This window comes from Protopterus annectens, chromosome 8.part0, assembly GCF_019279795.1.
Source record: "Protopterus annectens isolate FY-2018-M chromosome 8.part0, PAN1.0, whole genome shotgun sequence".
NCBI classification, from domain to species: Eukaryota; Metazoa; Chordata; order Ceratodontiformes; family Protopteridae; genus Protopterus; species Protopterus annectens.
Window position 1 is genome coordinate 1,949,929,937 of NC_056741.1, and position 26,728 is coordinate 1,949,956,664.

The window sequence follows — 26,728 nt, forward strand, 5'->3', positions numbered from 1 at the left end:
TGTTTGTATGTATATGAGGGTTACAAAAATGCTCTGAACTGTCTTGTGATGTCAAGGTATATCCGTGATTTTGTGTTATATATTGTTTTTCTTGCAAACTTTGTGTTTTTGCTTCTGTAAAATCAATGTGGGTGCCATTCACTAACTAATAATACACATTTGAGTTAAATACTTAACAGTCTTTAGGAAAAAATGCTAATGGAAATCCTATTATTCTAGCAACATTCGACATATAAAAGGGCAATATATGTTCCTGATTGTCCCTGATTTTGGTATCATGTCATTCATTATATCTTAGTTTTTTTGCTTGATTCTTGAGCTAAGAGACTTATTGGTTTGCAAACGGGCTGTTGGTTGCAGTGGGTTGCATATTGCATTCCAAAAGCAGTGAGATGAAGAGTTACATTCCTGTATAGTAGTTAATGTATGTATTTATTCATTAATTCACCTGATCACATTCAAACTTCTGTAGTGTAGTAACAGTTGAACAAGTAGCTATAATTCATAGTTACATCTGTATTTTTGTGTGTGTGTGTGTGTGTGTGTGTGTGTGTGTGTGTGTGTGTGTGTGTGTGTCTGTGTAATCAACATGCTGTGATATGGATGCTCTTGACTTTCCCTGATTTTGCATAACGTGCCTGTTTTTGCATCATATTTTGGTCTGTTCCTCATAATATTTGTGGTTTTTGTTTCTCTGGCAAATCAATTAAAATCAATGAGAAGTTACTGAAACACAACAGACATTTGAATTTCAATTTTAGGATCCTTTAGAATAAGTATACTGATACAAAGCCTGTTCTAATAGCAACTTTCAAAATAAATAAAAGCAGTATCTGTCTCGGATTTGGATCCTTTGTTCCTCTATTTTCTAGCTTTCTCTTTGATCCTTGAGCTCAGAGATTCAGAGGTGGGGAGCTTGCAGTGGGTGGAACAATGTATTCTGACAGTAGTGAGCTGAGAAAATGTATTCCTGTGTGGAAGCTACTTATGAATTTATTAATTTTATTGTAGTCTCATTTTGTGTGTTGGTGGATTAAAATACATTATTTTGGCCAATTGTTATTATTATTATTGTATTACAATCTCATGTCCGAGGTGCACAAAGTTAATAATTTTAATTGATGTGGATGAAGGCAAGGTGGTTCATACAGCCTACCTTGATCTGGCCAAGGCCTTTGATACGATTTTCCACTCAGTAATCATAGAAAAACTCACTAAGCTAGGCATCAACCCCTATATCACTAGGTGGGTTGCAAACTGGCTCACAGATAAAACCCACAGTGTGAAAGTAGCTGACTCCAAGTCAGACTGCTGACCAGTCATGAGTGGAGTCCCACAGGGATCGGTCCTGTGTCCACTTCTGTTTGGTATTTACTTCTCAGAAGTCCAGTCCAACACAAAGGGACTCTGGCTGACAAAGTTCACAGACGATTGCAATTTGGCAGCCATTATTAACTCCACAAGTGATGTTGACATCCTACAGAAAGGCCTCACTGAGATCGACTGGTGTAAGAACCATTGCCTTAAGCTCAATGCCAAAAAATGTGTCGTCAGCCCCTTTGGGAAAAAACCAGTTCCCATGAACTACCACATCGATGGTAGTCCACTGATCACAGAAGGTGTTATAAGAGATCTGGGAACACAGGTTGACAGCAACCTCTCTTTTTTTACCACCACACTGCCATCGTGGCCAGAAAGTACTTCTATGTGGCACATCTCATTACTAAGGGTTTTGCATCCAGGAAGAAAGAGGTCATTGTCTTCCTCTACTCTTCCCTCATTAGACCAATCATCAAGTACAATGCCCTATTTGGCATGTATCTCACTAGACATCTGCAACAACAGGAGAGGCTGCAAAAGTACCCCACAAAACACTTGTCCTATATGGACAGACTAAAAAAACTCCAACTATTCTCTGTCTCATATAGCCTACTTAGAGGCAATCTCTGCTTGACTTATAAAGCCATGTTTGACCCAGCTCTGTTAGAAATGCTACATCTAAAGAAATCCCAAACCCTCTGCACCACATGCTTCAGAGACCTCAACCTCATTACCACAATCAACAGAACATGCTGGAGGGACAGGTTCATAACCCAGAGACTGCCCATGCTATGGAATAGACTTCCCATACATGTCAAACAGAACACCTCACTGATGAGTAGATGGGAAATAGCAAATTCACCCTGGGGATCATTTCAGTGGCTCTACTCGACACAGGCACTGGAAACTATGGTCGGGTGATACAATGCCAGGGTAATCCTATGGGTTAGGCTTGTAAAGGCTCCAGGGCCATTAGCCTAGTACACACCTATGAACCTATGAAACTATGTACTGTTGGTATCTGCTGATGAATACAAGTGACTGAACCTGCGCCCATTAGCTCAAGTTAAGTAGTCATTATTATAGCTTTTCCAGAACTAGTGTGCATTTATGTAAACCCACATGGAATACTTTACCGTGGCTGTGTTTTTTTATTAAACACAGACATCTGAGGTATGCACAGTCAATAAAGTTAATATAATTGTTGGGTTCAGGGGATGTCTGTGATGAAAATGTGTGTGTGTGTGTGTGTGTGTGTGTGTGTGTGTGTGTGTGTGTGTGTGTGTGTGTGTGTTTGTGTATATCTTAAAGTAACAGGTTGGCCATGAATATTTTTCACTTTCTTTCACAAACATTAATATTGTACAAAGTAAGTGATCGGCTACATTGATCTGGGTAGGATTTGTGTGGTAGCAACTAACAAGTGGCACAATGGTGCAGCCAGTAGCACTGCCATCTCACAGGGCTTGGTTCTATGGTAATGTTTTTGGCAGTGACTTCTTCTGTTTGCTGCTCAGATGTACTCCTTGTCTCTGTGAGTTTTATGCAAGTGTTCTAGTTTTCTCTCCAAGACCCTTAGCTGTATAATATATGCCTGTGGCCATTTATACTTTTACATTAATCCAAATCTAACATTAGAGAGGTACACAAAAGGTAGCTGTTTTTTGGGTAGTTACGCAGACAGACACTTTTCTCATATAGAATTTATATATTTTTTGCAAGCATTTGTCATCTGAGTTTATTGGGTATTACTATTTTGTTAGCTTTAGTCATTAAGTTTTAGACACAACTTATTTTTCACTGAAAAAAAGATGAAAAAGATTTAATGTCTTTCCTTACTCATGACTTTTTGTTTAAGCCATCATTAGATCATAAGGTTGTAAAAATCTGTAAGACATACCTCAAAGAATCAAGAACCATTTGATTTCTGGGGACCAAGCACAGTCAGGCCTCAGCTTAATTCACTTACTTCCTCCACACTTATTATAATGCAGTCCTGGCTAGTTCTTGGATGTTATAAGAATGGAGGAAAAAAAAATAAGACCAAGTGAACAAATAAATAAACAAGAAAGAAGTAATCTATCTGGATGTTGTGGGGCCAGGATGGGAAAGGCACTGGGGAGGTACAAGAGGACCAATGTGCAATCAATGGTGGGGGGTATGGAGTCCTTTACCTAGGCTAGCCTTGTTAACAGTAGACAGACATCTGAGGTGTGCATATTCCATGAAGTGGCTAGAATGAGTTGGTACCTGAGGCAGTTTGTAGATGAACTTATCTGATACCATCATTTGTTTGATCATAGGGGTTAGTCGCAGACCTGTCATCATAGAGCTCCACACAATTCCATTTAACCCCACCCACTCATTTGCTTCCTGCTACCACTCTTGCCAAAGTCACCAGTTGCTAGTGCCTACAACTTTGTGAAGTGTGTTATGCACTTTTTTCTCGTCATTGCATTCATTCAAACAAATCCCGCATCTCAGTTTATTTTGCAGAGTGCTGTAACTCACAAAATGAGCTGTTGCATTTATGAGCCATTTTCTTGTCATGTACTGTCTTCAGCTTCCTCTTCAAAGTCCCATGTCATCACAAAGAACACAAGAGTGGTTAAGCACTATTATGTCAGCAATGCTTCTGTATATTGCAAATGTCAAATTAATTCTCCAATAATATAATTTTATATATTAGAAATATAAAATAGCCTGTCAATAAAACCCAGTGTTCCTGTACAAGAGGAGTGTTAGTCTGATACAAACTGATTATATTTTCAAACACAGACAAAATTCCTACCTGACTGTGTTTAAATATTTCCTGTCAATATATATAAACATTTATTTATTATCTATCTATACACACACAAACATTTCAATGCAGTGGCTTGGCCCTTTAATAGCTTGGCAAAACAATAGAATTTGAGATACTTTTCTTAGATCAAATCCAAAACCAAAAACCAAGAGCGACAAACTGCTTCATCCAGGTGGTGTGTAGGAAAGCTGAAACCACAGAAAGTGATACTCCAAGGTTGTGATAGTTTTGAGTATTATTTTTTGTGGTTTCTATTTTTCTTAGATCCAGATGTAAGGTTACTGAAGTCTCTTACTTTTTTTGTGGGGTTGAGAAGAAGTAAATACTGAAAGCTATACTTGTGACTTATTTCCACCTGAAAAAAAGTAAAATAATGCTAGACAAATGTTTGTAATGAATAACACTTTTTTTCTTGTCCTTCATTAATTTGTAAAGTTATTGAAAATTTGAAAACTTGCATTCAGCTTATGCTAAAGTTTCCATCTGTTTAGTTTCTGTCTATAGAACTGATATAGCATCAGCCAAAATGCATAGCAACAATCTTAGAACAATAAAAATGACACACTGTGTTTATTTTCCTTCACTTTCACATCTCCTTCCATCAGCTGATAATTTAGATAAGGTAGTTAAATTTACTTAGCCCTTATACGACACTCTGCAGCCTTGCACTTTATCTTTGAAAATGGCCATATAACAGCATCGATGTACAAAGCAGACATTCTGGACCATCTTTAAAGGAAATAAATTAGCATTATAAAACAAATGGCTTATTTTGCTAGATCATCACCACAGAAGTGCAGTTTAGTGGCATCAGTATTTACTAGAACAGTATGCAACGTACCTGAGAACGGCACCCAAGTGCATTAAACATATCAAACAGCACAAAGCAAGTGAAGGTCATTGTTGTACTTCGTGGTGTGGAGCCATCGGGTTGGAACTGTGGAATGTTGAACAAAACACAGCTATTAGGAATGACTGTCATTTTTACAATTTACTGCATTTTTACCTTATTTATCTATTTACTGTTTGGTAACCCTTTTCAGCCACAGCCAGAGAGTATAGATGAAGTGACACGTATTCATAGACAAACATAATTATATGCCATAGCAACAGTTTGGTACTAATGCATGTTGGGGTTGGTACAGCGTTAAGGTTTTACCTCACAGACACAAGGTACAGGGTTTGATTCTTACCTTTAAAAGGGAAATTGGCTAGGTTTACAATAGCCCACAAGGACAGCTAGCCTAGTTCTTACCTGTAAGTACAGAGCACACACAGAATAATAAACCTACACATACAGGCTATTTACCTACACTTAGAAGCAAGGTATTTACTATACAATACATCTGTATATATGGCATGCTGGCGATAGGTTATGCTGAGTGATTGCAGAATGTTAATGTTAACAGTGATCTCTAAACCATTTGCATTTAGTTTACTTATACTTATAGTATTTGGAGAAAGCCTTCTTGAACTATGTGATAGATTTAAATCCCCCACAATTTAGATGGTGGTCCCCTTTACAATGCTGTTGTTATATATTATGAAGTATATACTTTATTGTAGCCATTCTAACAAATATGCATCATTATCAAATCAGGTACAGGGAACACTCATCTACTGAAACATCATAAATAATGTTAAGGATACTTACAGCTAATATGTAACTGTTTACATATGTGTAACACATTTTAGTAGCTTTTAATAACTACAGGTTACATGCAACAGTAGAACATTACATTTGGGCTACAATACCTCAGTAGTACAGATAAATTCACCACTAAAATATTTTCATTTTTTTCCCAAGATATATGTATTCAGTTTGTAAAATAACTTTGTAGTTTTCACATTGTTAAATGTGGCAGACATTTACAAGGCAGCATAAAATAATGGATTCCTATAAGAGTTAAGAAGTAGCATAGAACCATGTCAGGAGAGTTTAGCTTTTATTTGTAATGGGTACAGCATAGCACCATATTAACAATGCTGCTTTTATTCATAGTAGACATAGCCTTAGGACAACAAAAAGTACGCAGGAACACTTTATGCTTGATTTATACCTCAATAACTGTGCAGGCATAGAATGTGGGATAAGGAAACACAGTTCATGAATCTGCTCCTCCTGCTAACCTCTGCTTCATTAAAGCTAAGAAAAATGTCCCCCGCCCCAGTGGTGGTATGTGATTCTTAAAGGACACTTGCTGAGGAAGTTCTGACAGTTTGAATGAAAAAATAAACGCCGCCCCATTGTGTAGGCCTTTAACCAAAGCAGTGTATGCTGACTGCCTCTCTTCTTTTCCAACTCCCCATAAATCATATGAACGTGATCAGTAAGTGATGCTCATTCTATCACCCTCACAATCTCTATGGTAATGTGTGTCTGTGATTCTCCACTCAGAATAGTAGTCATTGGTGCCCTCAGTTTTACTGTGATGTAATAATGAGCCCTGCCTACTCTTATAGCCAGTGGACACCCCACAACTCTCATATATTTTAGCAGTAATCAGAGTGTCCATACATTTTCCTAGCCCACTCACACATTCTGACTGTTCTCTCTGTCCCCTTCCTCCCCCTTACCTAACCTAACTGCTATGCATTGCATACCCAGCCAGTTTTGATTAGCGATCATTGCTCTCTGCTTACCGCAGCCAACATGTCAGTGACTGTTAACACCTCAATAAGTGTGGCCATCCTTTAGGGATTAGTATCCACTGCTTATCCCTATCTCACCAAGGACTTGCCTGTCCCCTCACTCAGTCAATAATCAGATCTCTATCCAAAGTCCTACACACAGTCCAACAATAATTAGTGTCTCATTTTGTTATAATCTGTCTTCTGCTACTCCAGAGGTGGGTCTCTGCTTGGATACTATGGTTCTCCTCACAAGTGGCGGTGATGGTTCAGCTGGGATATCCCTCAGTAGCTTACATGGTATAAGATAGCCAGTCTATACCACCTCTGACAACTAGACATTCTGTAGTTCCCCTTTCTCTGAGACAGCATGATAGACATATAGAAACCTGATTTCCCCAAGTCAACGAGGTTAATAATTAATGCTTGCCTCTCGCATGCTCTTGAAACTCATAATATTTCTGCTTAGAACTACATGTTATCAGCATGGTGGGAAGTAGCACCTTGCAGCCTATAGCTGGATTCTTTTTGGCACCTACTATGTACAATATGATAAGCCAATCAATGCTGAAAGAGTGCCAGCTGCAGCTTTTATTAATCTAGCCAGAGACTTCTAAGTTATTTTTAATTTGTGTATCAGTTATGACAAAACATGTAGAAAAATGGCCATCCTCATTTGTGTTCTCACTCTTTAATATTTGTAGAACAATTTCTTTCAGGTACCTCTTGTAGACTATCCTGATGGTATTTTAATGTATAACAGCTACAGGCATGAATTCTGGTGTTAGGACAACGACAACGGCCAGCATATGCAGCATAAAGTATTTTATTAAATAAATAAAAAGATCTCAAAAAGGCATATAAATGCCAAACAGCCTATAACTTCAAACCGGTTTCGGCTCTATAGCCTTCTTCAGTGAAAAAGCAGAAAGACATCTGTGAACATTCCTTACAATTTATAATTACCATCAACCAATAGCATTTTGGTATAATCCAACCACAAGCTGGTTAGAAAATTAAAGACATAGCAAGTAATAACCATTTAGACCTAACAAAAATGAAGCCCTATATATATGCAAACAATATACACCAGAAAATAATATATGTATACATAATATCTAAACATAAATATATATTCATAAGAATACCTCAAGTATATATAAATAAAAAATGAAGTTATATATGCATATAGTTATAACAATAGTAAATTCATCAAATTAGTTTAAATGTTAACAACCAAATAGCACAATAATTTGTATAAGAATATTATCAGAAAATTAATAAATAAGGCATCATATATAGTCTATAAAAATGAAATATAACTCTTATATATAATATACATAGATATATGTATTATAATATCAAACACTAAACATGATAATGATAAAATTTACCCAAATCTATGGGCTTGTAACTTTAAGATCCACTTGCCTTCTTCTTCTACTTTATTCTTAATGTCTCCTAACCCGACCAGTTCTACCTACTAGTTCAAGAACCTGAAACTTAAAGCAGTGTGTGTGGATCCCAACTCCTTGATGTGTTTGGCTAGTGCATTGGTGATGTTGCTCTTGGCACAGCATAAATATGCTCCTGATGCTCAATGAGGGTCCTAGTTGTCATGCCTACATAAAAGATGAAACATTGCTGACATCTAGCAACATATATCAGACATTCTGACCTGCAGTCAGCATAGCCCTTGAAAAAGTACGCCTGGTGTGGGGGTGTGTAAAGCAATCTGTAGTATCTATGTGTATACATTGATTGCAGGTATGACAGGGATGTGTGCCTGTCTTGCTAAGTGATCTATAAGATGGTTGGTTGACCCTGTCATAACAGAGTAAGCTGTTGAGGGAAGACATGTTCTTATATGCTACCCTGGGTCTCTCATCAATAAGCCTCTTGATCCTATCATCTGCCATCAAAAGTCTCCAATTATTGTTCAAAATATTCAACACGTGTTTGTTCTTATTAGTGTAGGAATAATAACTCTGTGGATGTCAGAGTCCTCTTTGATCTTATTGTTGGCCGAGGAACGCCTCTCCCTGTCTATTGATCAGTGGAGCTCCTACATCTTTCCTAAGTCCATCGCTTTGCAGTGATCTGTCCAATCACATGGTCACGGTCATAACCTCTTGAAATAAAGTTCCTGGCTAACTGTGATTTATGTTCATTGTACACCAGATCTTTGGGATGCTAACTTGGACACCCTTAGAGTTTGGTTCTTAACAATATTGTTGTGAACATGTCTGGGGTGCATGCTATGACGGTGAAGAAGATTATTCCTCCAACAAGGTTTCCTGTAAATCTCAGTCTCAAAACTGTGATTGCCTTTAATAATCTTGACATCTACCAACGTCCTATGCTATGAGGAGAGATATTACCTGCAGACCAAAGGCGTAGCGATGGGCACACCTTGTGCCAACGCCAGCCCTAATTTGGTACTGGCACAATGGGAGGACTCACATCTTTACTCCCGATTTTGCATATAGGGAACATCTGAGATATTTTAATCGCCGTGGATTTATATCTTTTGCTGTGGGGTGGTAGCTTGGAACAACTCCAACTCTTTATTGACTATCTAAATGGGACGACCAGTTTTCTTTGCTTTTGATTACTCTAAGGCCAATAGGGAGATAGATTTCCTAGATGTCAAGATTATTAAAGGCAATCACAGTTTTGAGACTGAGATTTACAGGAAACCTTGTTGAGGAATAATCTTCTTCACCGGGTCATAGCATGCACCCCAGACATGTTCACAAATAATATTGTTATGAACCAAACTCTAAGGGTGTCCAAGTTAACGTCCCAAGATCTGGTGTACAATGAACATAAATCACAGTTAGCCAGGAACTTTATTTCAAGAGGTTATGACCGTGACTATGTGATTGGACAGATCACTGCAAGTTTATGGACTTAGGAAAGATGTAGGAGCTCCACTGGATCAATAGACCGAGACGCTTCGCCAACAATAAGATCAAAGAGGACTCTGACATCCACAGAGTTATTATTCCTACACTAATAAGAACAAACACGTGTTGAATATTTTGAACAATAATTGAGACTTTTGATGGCAGATGATAGGATCAAGAGGCTTATTGATGAGAGACCCAGGTAGCATATAAGAACATGTCTTCCTCAACAGATTACTCTGTTATGACAGGGTCAACCAACCATCTTATAGATCACTTAGCAAGACAGGCACACATCCCTGTCATACCTGCAATCAATGTATACACATAGATACTACAGATTGCTTTACACACCCACACCAGGCGATTTATTTTTTTCAAGGGCTATGCTGACTGCAGGTCAGAATGTCCGATATATGTTGCTAGATGTCAGCAATGTTTCATCTTTTATGTAGGCATGACAACTAGGACCCTAATGCGGAACGCATCAGGGAGCATATTTATGCTATTGCCAAGAGCAACATCACCAATGCACTAGCCAAACACATCAAGGAGTTGGGATCCACACACTGCTTTAAGTTTCAGGTTCTGAACTAGTAGGAAGAACTGGTCGTTAGGAGACATTAAGAATAAAGTAGAAGAAAGAGAAGGCAAGTGGATCTTAAAGTTACAAGCCCATAGATTTGGTATAAATGATAGGCTAGCCCTCAAACCTTCTTAGCAAACAGACCTTTGAGACACTAGGAAGGATTTTGGGTTTGTTTTTCATCAACATGCTGTTGTGATATGCTAGATTAGTTCTATGATTTTGTGTATGCTTTCCAATGATCTAAATATGTATGGTAGGATTTTATAATGTTTGCATTTTGTGTTTTACAACTTTTACTCTGATTCGCTACTGCAAACACATGTTTTGTGTGTCATGTCTTATTTAAACAGTTGGTTTTGAGCTGCTTTAATGTCTGATGAAGCGTTAGTGATAACGCGAAAGCGCTTACCATACTGCAGTTTGTTCGAGTTTTATACCAATAAACCTGTGTTTTATCCATTGGAGACTGATTTTATCAAGACCTTGCTTCATGGTGCACCTTCTTTTGTTTTTTCAATACAGTATCCTACCTTCACCAAGAATGATGCCACAATACAGAAATAAGATGATCAGCTTTAACAATTGGCTTAAACTCTGGTGTCATTCAAAGGGGATCCAATGTCTGTCTGCCTGGGATGACATGCTGGACAAGCCACGCTGCTTCGCAAGGGACGGCTTGCACCTGTCACCCCTGGGATTTCGGATATTGGCAAAGGCTCTTGCCACCCCCATAGTGCCTTTTTTAGGCAAGGCTCAAATTCTAAACCTACCACCTAGAACACAAAAAGGAAAAACTAAGAGTAATGCTGCTCAATGCCAGAAGTCTAAATCTCAAAATGCACGCACTCGAGGCCCTTCTCAGTATGGAGAACATCGATGTCTGTGCTGTGACAGAAACCTGGTTCAAGGCTCCTGAGAGCACCCCAGCACTATCAGATTTTACCTCATATCATGCCCGCCCCAAAACGGACAATACCAAGAAAGGAGGGGGTATCCATATTCATCAAGGACACCCACACCTCAAGACTGGTGGCAACGACGATGCATTGGAGACCATCCAGGTGCAATTAACCATAGGCAAGACTGCTCTGCAAATTGTAGCATGTTACAGGCCACCTCACAAACTCAGGAACCTCACATGGCCTTCCTGAAACACTAGAGGGATAAATGTATCACCAAACACCATCATACTAGGTGACTTCAATTACCCTAATATAGACTGGGAACACTACTCAAGCCCAAACACCCTAGCCCAAAAGTTCCTGGAATTCATAAACTCAAATGCCATGGAACAACTAGTCACCATCCCCACAAGAGGAGAAAACATACTTGATCTCATCATCACGAACATGGGAGCACAATGTTCAACACCGAAGTATACCCCTCACTGGTGAGATCAGATCACAAACTAATCTCGCTGGAGGTCCTCATCCCACCCCACCTGAAATAAAAAGACCACAGTAAAGAACTTCTCGAAGCCGACTTCACACTTCTAAAGACTAGTGTGGTCTCCTTTAAGGCCCGAGCTGGAAAACAGTACTCAAGCCGCTGAATCACTTACAAATGCCTTCTACCAGCACCTGCAGGACTGCATGGATAAGGCAATCCCAAGCAAAACAAAGACTCTTTGTACCAAAGGCAAGCCCAGTCTGGTGGACCCCAGCCATAAACAAACTCTACAACAAAAGGAGGAAGCTACTACAAGATAGAGCAAAATCCTTAAAAGGTAAGACACCCTTGATCACTATAAGTAAAAAACTAAGAGCTCTCATAAAATCATCCAAAGCAAATTTTGAGAGAAAAATAGCTAAAGACTCAAAAGACAATCATAAGGCCTTCTTTAGCTATGTTATAAACCTGGGAGGAAACTCCCAGATATGCTCAGAACTAGTTCAAAATGATGTGAAGATTACTGATCCTACAGACATTGCCAACATACTGACTGACAGGTTCAGTGCAAACTTCTCCCCCCCTCCCCCCCAAAAGGAGAGATATCTATACCAAGCGATTGCAGCCCCCCAAACATCTCCAACGCCCAAGTGAGAACTGCTCTCCAAAGCAAAAACACAGCATCCATGGGACCTGATGGTGTCCCCGGCTGTGTGCTCCACGAACTCAATGAGGAACTAAACCCACAGCTAGGACAGCTGTTTAATCATAGTCTTACCTCTGGATATGTACCCAGGGAGTGGCGCACTGCAACTGTGGTCCCACTTCACAATGGCGGTGCCTCCACCGACCTGGAAATTACCGCCCATTAGCTTGACAAGCCTTATCTGCAAAGCCATGGAGAGGATCATAATGGACCTCATAAATAAAGACATAGGGAATTTGCAGACATTGGATCCATCCCAGTTTGGCTTTGTCAAAGGCAGATCATGCCTTCTAAACTTGGTTGACTTTTTCAAACAGTCACCAAAGCCATTGATGAGGGAAAGGCAGTCCATACAGCCTACCTCGATCTGGCGAAGGCCTTCGATACAATACCCCACTCGGGTATCATTGAAAAACTCATCAGCTTAAATGTTAACCCATACATCACAAGATGGGTTGCAAACTGGCTGAGTGGACAGAACCCACAGGGTCAGAGTTGCTGGCGCCATGTCAGACTCAAAGCCTGTCACAAGTGGTGTACCACAGGGCTCAGTCCTGGGCCCACTATTGTTTGGCATCTACTTTTCCTAAGTACAAGCAAACACAGGAGGGTTATGGCTGACAAAGTTTGCAGATGACTGCAAACTGGGCCATAGTAGAAAACACATCTGACACAGATATCCTTCAGAAGGGTCTCACAGAAATGGATAACTGGTGCCAGAGCCATGGCCTAAAGTTAAATGCCAAAATGTATAGTCATACCCTTCGGGAAAAACAAGGTTACCCCTAGCTACCAAATAGGTGGCAATCCACTGAGCACAGAAGAAGTTATCAGGACCTGGGGACCCAGGTTGATAGTAGTCTGTCATTCGACACCCATGTAGCTAAAGTAGTTAGGAAGACCTTCTACATTGCCCACCTTATCATGAAGGGATTCTCATCTAGATCAAGGGAGGTCATAGTCTCCCTACACTCATCACTCATCAGACCAATGATTGAGTACAATGCCCCATTCGGAATGTATCTGACCCGACACTTGCAGCAGCTGGAGAGGCCACAAAAGTTCCTCACCAAAAGGATAAAGGGTCTCAAACATCTGTCCTATGCTGCCCGACTGAAAGAACTCCAGCTCTATTCAGTCATTTACCGCTTGCTCAGAGGTGACCTTTGCCTAACATACAAGGCCATGTCAAACCCAGATTTGATGAATATGCTTCACCTCAAAAAATCTAGATCCGTCAGAGCCACAAGGGCGGAGACTTAAACCTTGACACGGCTATTAATAGGACGTGCTGGAGGGATAGATTCATCACCCAAAGACTCCCTATGCTGTGGAACAAAATCCCGGTATATGTGAGGCAGAGCACCTCGCTGGCCTTGTTCAAGAGAAATCTTGACCAATGGATGGGAGATCGCAGATATACCCCAGGGATTTCCTCAGTGTCACTGCTCGACAGAGGCACAGCAAAATAATGGGTATAGTTCCCCATACTAAAGGGGTGGCGTAAGCCACAAAACTATGGGCTAGGCTTGTAAATGCCCTCGGGCAGATAGCCTAGTATGAACCTATGAACCTATGAACCTATAACAAACCTACACATACAGGCTATTTATCTACACTTAGAAGCAAGGTATTTACTATACAATACATCTGTATATATGGCATGCTGGCGATAAGTTATGCTGAGTGATCGCAGAATGTTAATGTTAACAGTGGTCTCTAAACCATTTACATTTAGTTTACTTATACTTATAGTATTTGGAGAAAGCCTTCTTGAACTATGTGATAGATTTAAATCCCCCACAATTTAGATGGTGGTCCCCTTTACAATGCTGCTGTTATATATTATGAAGTATGTACTTTATTGTAGACATTCTAACAAATATGCATCATTATCAAATCAGGTACAGGGAACACTCATCTACTGAAACATCATAAATAATGTTAAGGATACTTACAGCTAATATGTAACTGTTTACATATGTGTAACACATTTTAGTAGTTTTTAATAACTACAGGTTACATGCAACAGTAGAACATTACATTTGGGCTACAATACCTCAGTAGTACAGATAAATTCACCACTAAAATATTTTCATTTTTTTCCTAAGATATATGTATTCAGTTTGTAAAATAACTTTGTAGTTTTCACATTGTTAAATGTGGCAGACATTTACAAGTAGCATAACATAATGGATTCCTATAAGAGTTAAGAAGTAGCATAGAACCATGTTAGGAGAGTTTAGTTTTTATTTGTAATGGGTACAGCATAGCACCATATTAACAATGCTGCTTTTATTCATAGTAGACATAGCCTTAGGACAACAAAAAGTACGCAGGAACACATTATGCTTGATTTATACCTCAATAACTGTGCAGGCATAGAATGTGGGATAAGGAAACACAGTTCATGAATCTGCTCCTCCTGCTAACCTCTGCTTCATTAAAGCTAAGAAAAATGTCCCCCGCCCCAGTGGTGGCATGTGATTCTTAAAGGACACTTGCTGAGGAAGTTCTGACAGTTTGAACGAAAAAATAAACACCGCCCCATTGTGTAGGCCTTTAACCAAAGCAGTGTATGCTGACTGCCTCTCTTCTTTTCCAACTCCCCATAAATCATATGAACGTGATCAGTAAGTGACACTCATCCTATCACCCTCACAATCTCTATGGTAATGTGTGTCTGTGATTCTCCACTCAGAATAGTAGTCATTGTTGCCCTCAGTTTTACTGTGATGTAATAATGAGCCCTGCCTACTCTTATAGCCAGTGGACACCCCACAACTCTCATATATTTTATCAGTAATCAGAGTGTCCATACAATTTCCTAGCCCACTCACACATTTTGACTGCTCTCGCTGTCCCCTTCCTCCCCCTTACCTAACCTAACTGATGTGCATTGCATACCCAGCCAGTTTTGATTAGCGATCATTGCTCTCTGCTTACCGCAGCCAACATGTCAGTGACTGTTAACACCTCAATAAGTGTGGCCATCCTTTAGGAATTAGTATCCACTGCTTATCCCTATCCCACCAAGGACTTGCCTGTCCCCTCACTCAGTCAATAATCAGATCTCTATCCAAAGTCCTACACACAGTCCAACAATAATTAGTGTCTCGTTTTGTTATAATCTGTCTTCTGCTACTCCAGAGGTGGGTCTCTGCTTGGATACTATGGATCTCCTCACAAGTGGTGGTGATGGTTCAGCTGGGATATCCCTCAGTAGCTTACATGGTATAAGATATCCAATCTATACCACCTCTGACAACTAGACATTCTATAGTTCCCCTTTCTCTGAGACAGCATGATAGACATATAGAAACCTGATTTCCCCAAGTCAACAAGGTTAATAATTAATGCTTGCCTCTCGCATGCTCTTGAAACTCATAATATTTCTGCTTAGAACTACATGCTATCAGCATGGTGGGAAGTAGCACCTTGCAGCCTATAGCTGGATTCTTTTTGGCACCTACTATGTATAATATGATAAGCCAATCAATGCTGAAAGAGTGCCAGCTGCAGCTTTTATTAATCTAGCCATAGACTTCTAAGTTATTTTTAATTTGTGTATCAGTTATGACAAAACATGTAGAAAAATGGCCATCCTCATTTGTGTTCTCACTCTTTAATATTTGTAGAACAATTTCTTTCAGGTACTTCTTGCAGACCATCCTGATGGTATTTTAATGTATAACAGCTACAGGCAAGAATTCTGGTGTTAAGACAACGACAACGGCCAGCATATGCAGCATAAAGTATTTTATTAAATAAATAAAACGATGTCAAAAAGGCATATAAATGCCAAACAGCCTATAACTTCAAACCGGTTTCGGCTCTATAGCCTTCTTCAGTGAAAAAGCAGAAAGACATCTGTGAACATTCCTTACAATTTATAATTACCATCAACCAATAGCATTTTGGTATAATCCAACCACAAGCTGGTTAGAAAATTAAAGACATAGCAAGTAATAACCATTTAGACCTAACAAAAATGTAATGAATCCCTATATATATGCAAACAATATACACCAGAAAATAATATATGTATACATAATATCTAAACATAAATATATATTCATAAGAATACCTCAAGTATATATAAATAAAAAATGAAGTTATGTATGCATATAGTTATAACAATAGTAAATTCATCAAATTAGTTTAAATGTTAACAACCAAATAGCACAATAATTTGTATAAGAATATTATCAGAAAATTAATAAATAAGGCATCATATATAGTCTATAAAAATGAAATATAACTCTTATATATAATATACATAGATATATGTATTATAATATCAAACACTAACCGTGATAATGATAAATATACATATGTATATCCAGTGGACTGTATAACTAATAATAGATGCACAGATACCTAGGCATAAGAATTTTTTTTTTTCCGGTTAACCATAACATAACCACACCTTATTATGAACCACTACATATTTCTATAGCCATTGGTATGCATTCAAAATCAAAACTGAGTTTTACAACTAGCAAATATAACTAGTTGTATATAGTTGTCATACAAATATTATGCTACATACATACATAAGATTTTAATCTACAAATGATCATTCAGCCCTGGGGGAAATAGGGCACCAAGATGGATAATCCAATATTTTTCTTTATTATTAAGTATGGTATGCCACCCTTGTTGATTATTTCGATCCCCCATTATTCTATCAATGACTGTAAACATAAATTTAGCATTCTGATGTTTAACCGTATGCCTATATAGGGCATTGGTTTCCTTTTTGTTTTTAATGTCACTTCTATGTTCCCCCATCATGATTCTGAGTGAATCATTCTGTCCGACGTAAAAAGCTGAACATTGACATTTTGCCAGGTAAATAATCCAGGTACTACTACAGTTACCAAACACCCTAATGTCATAAACTCTACTAGTGTTCATACTGGTAAACTGTTTAAGTTTGGCCACTTGGATACAAGATGTGCAATGGCCGCATGGAAATGTACCAACAAGAGTATCCCCAGATATTGTCAACTGTTTATGGGTAGCCCCACCACTTTCCTTGTGCTTGTAATGAGAGAACATAGCTTTTACATTTTACCCCTTCTATAAGAGAATTGACATTTAGGGCCCAAGATGTTTCTAAGATGATCATTAGCTAATAATATATTCCAATTCGAATCAAGAATGTTTCTAATAACATTATGGTTTTTGCCATAAGTCGTAACAAATCTGACTGTAGATTCAGTCCCTGATTGATGATGCTTCTTATATTCTAATAGTTGGCTTCTATCCTGGATATCTGACATTCTACTAGCTGACAAAATGTCCGAATAATGGTAACCTCTATCCAAAAATCTCTTTTGTAAGTCCTCCTTTGCTGATTCAAAATCCATCTTGGATGAACAGATACGTTTTATTCTCAGAAATTGTGATTTTGGTATGTTGCGAACGGTATGGCGTGGATACATACTAGATGCATGTAAAAGGGTATTGTATTGCGGATATTTCCTATATGTTTTGGTACTCAATGTATGGTCATTATTCCTATACACCATAGCATCAAGAAAATTAATAGTGTTAACATCATACATAACAGTGAATACAATACCCCATATGTTACTATTTAAATATTCAACAAATTCCTGCAAATATGTTGAATCTGCATGCCACACCATCCAACAATCATCGAGGTATCTGCGTCAGATATCCATTTCAACCAAGTATATATTATGCATAAGGTTGTATATCATGCATTCTTCAAGGTACGCCATAAATAGATCTGCATATATGGGGGCAAAAGATGCCCCCATGGCTGTACCTTGAAGTTGCCAATAACATTCCCCTTGGAAATAGAAAACATTCTTGTTCAGCACATGTTCAGTCATACAAACAAGCAATGTGTTAAATCCTGGTGAATATAAATGGGTATATTCCAACCAATAGTCCAGGGCCTGTAAACCTGCCCAATGGGGTATGCTGGTATATAAAGACCTCACATCAAGCGTGCACATTAACCAATGTGGTTCCAGTTGTGTGTCATTTATAATTTGTAGGAACTGTGTAGTGTCCTGTAACCTGGCTCTGACCTTAGTTAACAAGGGCTTAAGGTGTTGTGTTAAAAACATAGATAAAGGTTCCATAAGGGAACCTATACCTGATACTATTGGTCTCCCTGGAGGTTTGGATATGGATTTATGAATTTTAGGAAGCAAATATAAGATTTGTTTTTGAGGGTCATGTACCGTTAAATGTCGCACTGTGCTAGCTGTAATAATGCCTTCATCCTCTGCCAATTTTAAAAAAGTGTCAATTTCTTTTTTAAAATTAAGAGTCGGGTCAATAGACATTTTCATATAGCATGTAACATCTGATAACTGTTCTAAGCCTTCCTGAATATAATAATTCATATTTAGAACCACAACCGCCCCTCCTTTGTCAGCCGGTAATATTGCTATATTCTTATTATTACACAATTCCTCTAGGGCCTTTTTCTCCGATGGGGAGATATTATCTCCCTCAATATGTGACTCTAGATATGGAAAGTGCAACTCCCTTAATACTGATTGTTGAAAGATTAAAACATTTTTATTCATGGGAGGTTGGAATTGTGATTTCAAAAACTTAAAGTTGGTAGATCTTTGAGAACTCACTACAGTATCATCTGAAAAAAATATTTTGAGGTTAAGATTTCGACAAAAATTAATAACATCTGACACAATGTTATATTCATTATTAAAAAAGCTTGGTACAAAACCAAGGCATTTATTGAGCAGATAAATTTGTTCAGTGGTTAGATTTTCATCCGACAAATTTAACACATTGTGATATTCTTGCTCTGTTATCTTAACAGTGCTGTTATCAAGCCCTCCACAGAATCTATTCCGCTTTCCATATTTGTGCTTGCGGCCACCCCGCTGCCTTTTTCCCCTTCTAAAGGGGGAGTTGAATTTGATTTCTTATGCATTGGTGACTCCTGGGGCAAAGCACCTTCACTATCAGTGTAGGAGGATTCTTCCCCCGACGTACTAGTCAGAAATCTACCATTATTTTTCAGAATAGACCAAGGTCTCTTTCTGGTTTTCTGGTGTGTCTGTGACACTGAACAGGAAGCAGTAATTTAGACATTGAGGGAAGATAAGGGCTGCTTCCTTTGTGAAATCTATATACTTCCCTCTGTGTTCACTTAGTTTGCCTGCTTATTTTGGTCCTAGGTCTCTACAACTATCTTATACATGTGCTGCTGGACTCCTCTCTTCACTCTACCAGGTTCTCTGGAAGCTTGTTTCATACACCCATTGTATTTTATGTAAAATAAATATGTCTTCAGTTGTTTTATTCTTTAATTGTACTTTGTCGTACTGCCACAAATGGTAACTCTTTGAAAAATATGTGTTTTGAAATGATTACTTCCAGTATCTATTCTTACTGACTGAGATTAATGAAGGTTGTGTCATACCCCAGTGTTTATATTATTCCAGGCTGTCAACAGCAGCATTCCTCTACTGCACTAACGTCATAAGTCCAGTTTATTGTTCAGTAGCCAGTATTCTATATCAATTGGACCATACCTGACGTAGTTAACTTTAATGTGATCAATCCAATAGTCGCACTGCAGAGCCCTCTCAGCTCTGTGGTGAATTAATCTGCACACAACTCAAACCTACCTCAGGTCATCACTGCAACAGCAAGTTATAATTAGTATGTAACACTCACTGGGAAACCCAAAAGACCTTTGCTTTACAGCGCCAAGGTTTGGGGTTCAGTCCTCACTTCCACTGACTTCCTGTTGAAGTCCTGCATGTTCTCTTTATCTCGGCATATTTTTTTTCTAGGTACTCCACTTTTCTCCTGCTTCACAAAAACAAGCTTGTTGATTTACTGTACTAAATTGTTCACATACATGTTGCATCTGCCTCTTACCTTGAAACCCATACCAGGGCTCAAAAGGGTCTGCAGATCAGCCCATTTATCCCATTAAAATATGATAAATTTAAAAAAAACATAGTCAAGACCCATGTTCTTGTAAGTACTGCCAATGAAGCATGCCTTAGGGGGTGAAGCATTCAGCATAATACAGAAAAACTATGCCACCACATGAGAAAAACTGAAGTCTCTGAGATTTCAAGGCAGTTCTTAGTTCATTTCTACGGAACATTAACAAGTGTAGTTATAAGGGGAGGAGTGAATCTATGCTCATTCACTGACAGCATCAGCCTGAGTTAAATACTAAGAAAACCTGCTAATGCCTCTGATAACTCACTAAATGGATTAACCCCAGATGGTGGGTAGCTTACTTCCTGTTCACAGTAAGAATTCTTTACCTCACTATTACAGAAAAATAGATTCTGATGGACAATAAAGATAACGTGCCTCACCTTGTCTGCTCACTTCCCTCCCATTGGGTAAACTGTAGCCGCTACCTACCCTTCTTTGGTTAAAAATTTGAAGCTGAACAGGACTGTAGCTACTCATTTGTCACAGTCATTGTATTATTCTCATGATCAAAACAAACTTCTAGTCTGGGTCAAGCATCTCTTCTGAAAAATACTTGTATAAAATTACTGCATTTTTTTCTTGTGAATTTTATTTTATACTGTAGCTTAAGGTGTTGTTACAGGTTTATAGGTAAGTGCTCAGCTAGCTGCCCTTGCAATCCAACTTAAGCCTAGCCAATTTTCCTTAGGGGTGAGAATCAAGCCATATACCATGTGTCTGTGAAGTAAATAGGTTAACCATTACACCATCACCTAACCAAATATTACCTTCTCTGTATTCTTCATACAAAACTGAAATTCTCTGCATAATCCTTTTGTGACTGTTAAAAAGCAGTATGCATGTTATAAACATGTCTGGGGATATAGAAAAACATCAGCAGGTGAAGCGGGAGACACATAACAAGCAAAATACAAATAATAAATAAAACAATGGACAGATTTTTTTATAGTTGCTGTTTGTTAAAGGATTGGGGGATAGCATAATGGGTAAAGTGTTTAGCTCATAGACACAATGTACAAGGGTTTGAATCTTACCTTTGGGATGGCAAATGTAGCTATGCTTAAAATGGCCCCACAAGGACAGATAGCCTAGTACTAACCTATGAACCTCTAGGTATAGATGCAATTCACTATGTTACTTCCTTAGCAGCTAAAAATTGTCCATTTTGGATTTTTTTGCCCACTGTGCCTCAGACTGAATTAGGATAAAATGAACAAGAGTGAGAAAATGCAGTTAATACTGAAAGCATAATTTTTCTTTACATTCAGAATTCATGTTGACATACAAATATGGTTCTGCAGGAACACACAAGCAGTTTTTTTCTAGTTTTGTGAAGAAGAGAGCTTGAAATTAGTCTAATTGGATTAATGCTCTATTTTGATAAATTAATTTAAATAACATTGGACATATAACAGGCCTACCTGCGAAAGCCTAAAACGTGTCTGAGAACAAGAGCAACTTATAATTTTATGGACCTGCCCTACTAGGTTTCTCTACAAGGCTTTTAATGCAGTAGTAGTCACTGAATTGTGCCTCTTTTTTTAAGCAAGAAACATCATTATTAAATTATCACTTATGACATAGGCAATCATACACTCATAAATAAAAATGAACCATATTGACATATTTTCAGTTGCAAACATTATACATCACTTATTATCTATCTAGTCATTTTCAGCTAAACATTATAAAGTACATTCAGTTCCTACCTTCCCTTAAATTTCATTCCTCCGCCAAAACATTATTCTGCATATACTGTTCCCATAATGTGGTGGCAATAGTCAGGAAAGCCTTTTACTTGGTTCATCTCATAAGTAAAGGGATTGCATCCAGAAAAAGGAGGTTATTAACTCTCTGTACTACTCCTTCATTAGACCCACAATTGAGTATAATGCCCTGTTTGGTATGTACCTCTCCAAACACATGCACCAACTGGAAAGGCCACAGAAATACCTCACAAAGAGAATCCATGGCCTCCAACACCTGTCCTATGTGGACAGGCTCAAATTACTATCACTCTACTTGGTATCATACAGATTGTTCAGAGGTGATTTGTGTTTTGCCTACAATTATCCACTTGATAGGCCTAAACCTAATATGCAACATCAACAAAACCTGCTGAAGGGACAGGTTTGTCTCTCAGAGGCTGCTCCGTCTCTGGAATAGACTTCCCAGTCATGTCAAACAGAAACTCTCACTGACCCTCTTCAAGTGCAACCTTAATGAGTGGATGGAAACCACAAATTTGTCCCAGGGGTTCCACCTTTTCCCCCATTGACAGGGGTGACAGGTGCTGACTGAGGTTTTTTTATTGGGGATAAATAAACTCTTGGCTAGGCTTGTAAGGGCCCCAGGGCCATTAGCCTAGTAACCTGCTATGATCCTATAAATTCCCATTGTTTTTTACATAATTTGCTCCTGCTCTTTTCTAAAGATCCCACTTCCAGTTGTTTTATCTCTGTTACTATATTCACTGCCTCTAGTACAGTTGGTTTAGACTTTGATTTCCATTTTCTAATAATTGCGTTTATGGAAGCCACCAGGATTAAAGTCCGCAAGACCTTACTATGTCTAGGCAATTCTGATTCTTTATCACATTTCATTTCCTTAATTATACCAATTTGATCAACCAGTATTTCTGATATAATAGTCTGCAGGGAATTTTTAAGGTCTGCCAGTGCAATACATTCCCAAAAATATGTTCCCAATTATCTCTTTCTTTCCCATCACACCTTCAACGCTTGCAATCTAGCTGAAGAAAAATTGGGGCATAAACACTACCAAGCAAATATTCTAAATCTTCTAGATTTTCTTGCATATTTGGGAGCCTTGCGTATATCCCCCATTGTTATTTTGTGAGTTGCTTATCCAATCTCTCTTCCTAATCCTTTCTAACCTCCTCTGATTGAATCCTATATTTATCATGCCATATTTTATATGCCCTACTAATTAGCCCTTTTTAACAGCAGCTTCTGTTCTAGACTCTATCAATGCTGGCCTTTTACTTAGGATTCCCCTATGTCTTTCTCTTTCCCTATGCTCTGATATCAATCACTGATAGGGAAGGCAATCTCTAACCTGCAGTTCAAATGAATTCTTGGATTATTTCCAGTCTATTACATTTCACTCTCTAATTATTAGCTCCTAGTACTTTGTTTCCCTTGCCAGTTTTCTCCAATAAATTCCATCCCCTCTTGCTATTGTCTGTATCCCTAATTGTAGTCATTGTTATTCCCAGAATCTCCTTCCTCCATTCCTGCATTGGCTTAGTTCTTAGAATGTTTTCTGATACTCTAAGAATATACTACTCTGTATGGTTATTGTTATTTTCCTTAGGGATCTGCATTCAAAATCCCAGTCTCTCCTTGTTTCTTGAGATTTTCCACTAATTCATCATCATCCATTTCTACTTTGCATTATAGTTTTCTGGTTGTGCTATGTATAGAATTCTTAACTGCATAGCTCTGAAATACCCCTTCAAATCAGGTAATCCCAAACCACCCTGTTCTAGTGGAAGGACCAATTTATCCCTCTTGGCTACTGTTCTCTTCCCCTCCTAGAAAAAAAAAATCCTTTAACTCTTTATTAATTGCTTTGTACAGCTTCTCTTCTGGTTGATAAAAATATGTCTGACCTGTTACTAAAACTAAAAGGAGTATTTGTATTTTGCTGTTCATAGCCATAAAACAGACCATCCAATTTCTCAGTTTTTGTATTATCTTTTTTTAGTCTCCTCCCCACATATCCTTAACTGGTGCAACATAATCCTTTTTAATTCATGCTTCTAAGTACTTAATTTTATCATGTTCCCATAAATATGGTGATTGATGACCCAATCTATGTGTGGGTGGAGTCTACGTCTTGAGATGAATAATCTTGAGGAAGTTATGTTCAAAGAGTTTACTTTATAAATTATATGATGGACCAATTTGTTTATTATTTTTTTTTTATTGAGAGAAGTGTATCACATACACCTCCCAGTAAGAGACAGAGCAAGGAAAGTTGGTGCCTTGGGCAGCATATCCATTTGGTTCCCCACTTGCCATCATTTAAGTAAAAAGGTCATTAAGTTATCACAATCACTTATTAGACAGCAGGTAAGCTGCCTATCAAATTTCATCATTTTTAAAGGTAGCCAGTCACCTTTAAAAAACAGACCTTTGACAGATTACAGATTATCTAATAAACAATCAAATCACAATCACTTATTAGACAGCTTGTAGTCCATGTGTTATGTAATATACAAACTGCCTTATAAGTAATCATGATTTAGATTATTTAATAACAACTTAAGCTGTAAAATAAGCAGGCATGGCTGAAATAATTTAATAACAACCTTTAAGCTATCAAAACTTTTTTAAGGTTTGGAATCTAAAGTACCAAACTGTTTGAAAATCATATATTTTTAAATACTCAGGGAGGCCATATTTGGCATTTAATTATATCTTTCTCTGGAAAAATGTAAAAGTGGTATTTCTAGTCAAAGTTCTACAAAGGTATTTTGTAAGCAAAACACTAGGAGTATACAAAATAATTTTAAATGAACAGTCTAATTTAGACTATAGTCAATAAAACTGAATATATAATTGTATAAATACAGATATAGTCCTGGTAATCTATGCTTAATTTCAAAGCCACTAAACCACACTAATGTGCATCTTTAACATATGACTAGGAAAAGATTCAGAACACACAATATACTGTAATTTGGAATGCAAACATATTAGCACCAAATGAAAGCAGACTTTAAATCCTTCCTGGATTGAGTCCACCTCTGAATTGGTGATGAAACCTGTCCCTTGCTCAGACCAACACTATTCATTTTAATACAGATGCAAAGACGAACCAACACCACAAACTGTAGAAAAAACGAATATGCAGGACAAAAGCACCTCAGACACCCAGCAATCTTCAGCTATTCAACTCTTTAATAAAAGGTTGATGAACAAACCACAGTACCACACTGTAATATTAAGCGCTTTTTGTCTGGTTCAATGCCTAAACTTCTTCAGACAAATAACAACTGGTACAAACTAACTTTTATACATAAATACACTTCCCTCCACCCCCTAATTATTCAATTATTTAATAAAGTAACAATTAGTCATGCAAATAAATCTCAATTAAACAAAAATGCATTCATTTAAATCAACTATATCATCACTAATATGTAACTAAATACATCTGCTATCAACATATACTAAAGTAATATACAAACAATTTTTCGTAATATTTAAAAATAGAGATTTGACATAAAATAAATGCATGCAAATTGAATTTAAATAATTTCAATTCTGCAACCAACACCAATTAACCCTACATTCATTATGAAAGTTAACACTTAGATATCTAAGATTGTATAAAATACATATTTAATCAACTACAATTATGAAAACCATGTAAACATCAAATACAAAGTGTAAAACATAATACAGGGCAACGTATCATAGCAAAAATACCTATAAAGATGATTATCTATTTAGACTTTTCAATTTTAGTAAACACTGTATAGAGCAACTATCATTTATACCTGGCAAACGGCAAGCATCTAAACAAATCTGCCACATCAATTCTCTTTTTTCTAATAACAAAGATCTCAGACCAACCCTTATTTCACCAGCTACATGGTCAATTACTCTAAACATAAAGCTATGTGAGGGGTTAGTTTTGATGTGGGCAGCTAATGCATTTTCAACCTTGCCTTTCCTAATATAGTATAAGTGCTCATACAACCTCTCCTGCAGTCTACGATCAGTTTTCCCTATGTAGAATGCGGGACATAGGTTACATTGAGCAAGATACACTACATAGGTTGTGTTGCAATTATACTTGCCTGACAAGGTTTTGTAACTCCTGTCCCTGGTGTTAAATGAATACCCTATACTCATTTGTTTACAAAAATTACAAGATTCACATTTACTCATACCAGAATTCTTAATAACTTTGTGTTGTTTCATTTCTATAAAATGTTTCAAGTTCATACCTCTCTTGAATGTAAAAGTGGGGTATAAACCCAACAAGGTACGAAATTCCAAGTTGTTACTTAACAAGTCCCAGTTCTTCTTTATAATTGAAATGATATGACCACTCTCAGGGCTGTATGTTAGAATAAATGACACTGGTGACCTATTAACCTTTTGGGTACTGTTCATCTCATTAACTGGTGAAAAAGCACCTTGTAATAATGGTATATAAAATTCAGTAGATCTTTTGTACATCATTTCATCTATCATTTCGTTAATAAGATCCCCCTGGTAACTTCGAGCAAGAAACATTTCGGCTATCTTGTTACATTCTACTGAAAATTAATAGTTACCATCCTCACCACTCATACTAACTGCCCTTTTATTACGGATTTCTTCTGATGGAAAGGGTGGGAACTACTGAAGTGTAAATACATA

At 37.7% G+C, this 26,728-nt stretch overlaps 1 protein-coding gene across 1 annotated transcript in view; it reads right to left on the reverse strand.

Moving 5' to 3' along the window:
* Nucleotides 1–26,728, reverse strand: part of ATP2C2 (ATPase secretory pathway Ca2+ transporting 2) — a 629,254-nt gene that overhangs the window by 17,569 nt on the left and 584,957 nt on the right. The window contains exon 25 of the mRNA XM_044081473.1: nucleotides 4,968–5,063. Within this exon, the coding sequence (XP_043937408.1) occupies nucleotides 4,968–5,063 (96 nt within the window). The remainder of the gene's footprint in view (nucleotides 1–4,967; nucleotides 5,064–26,728) is intronic.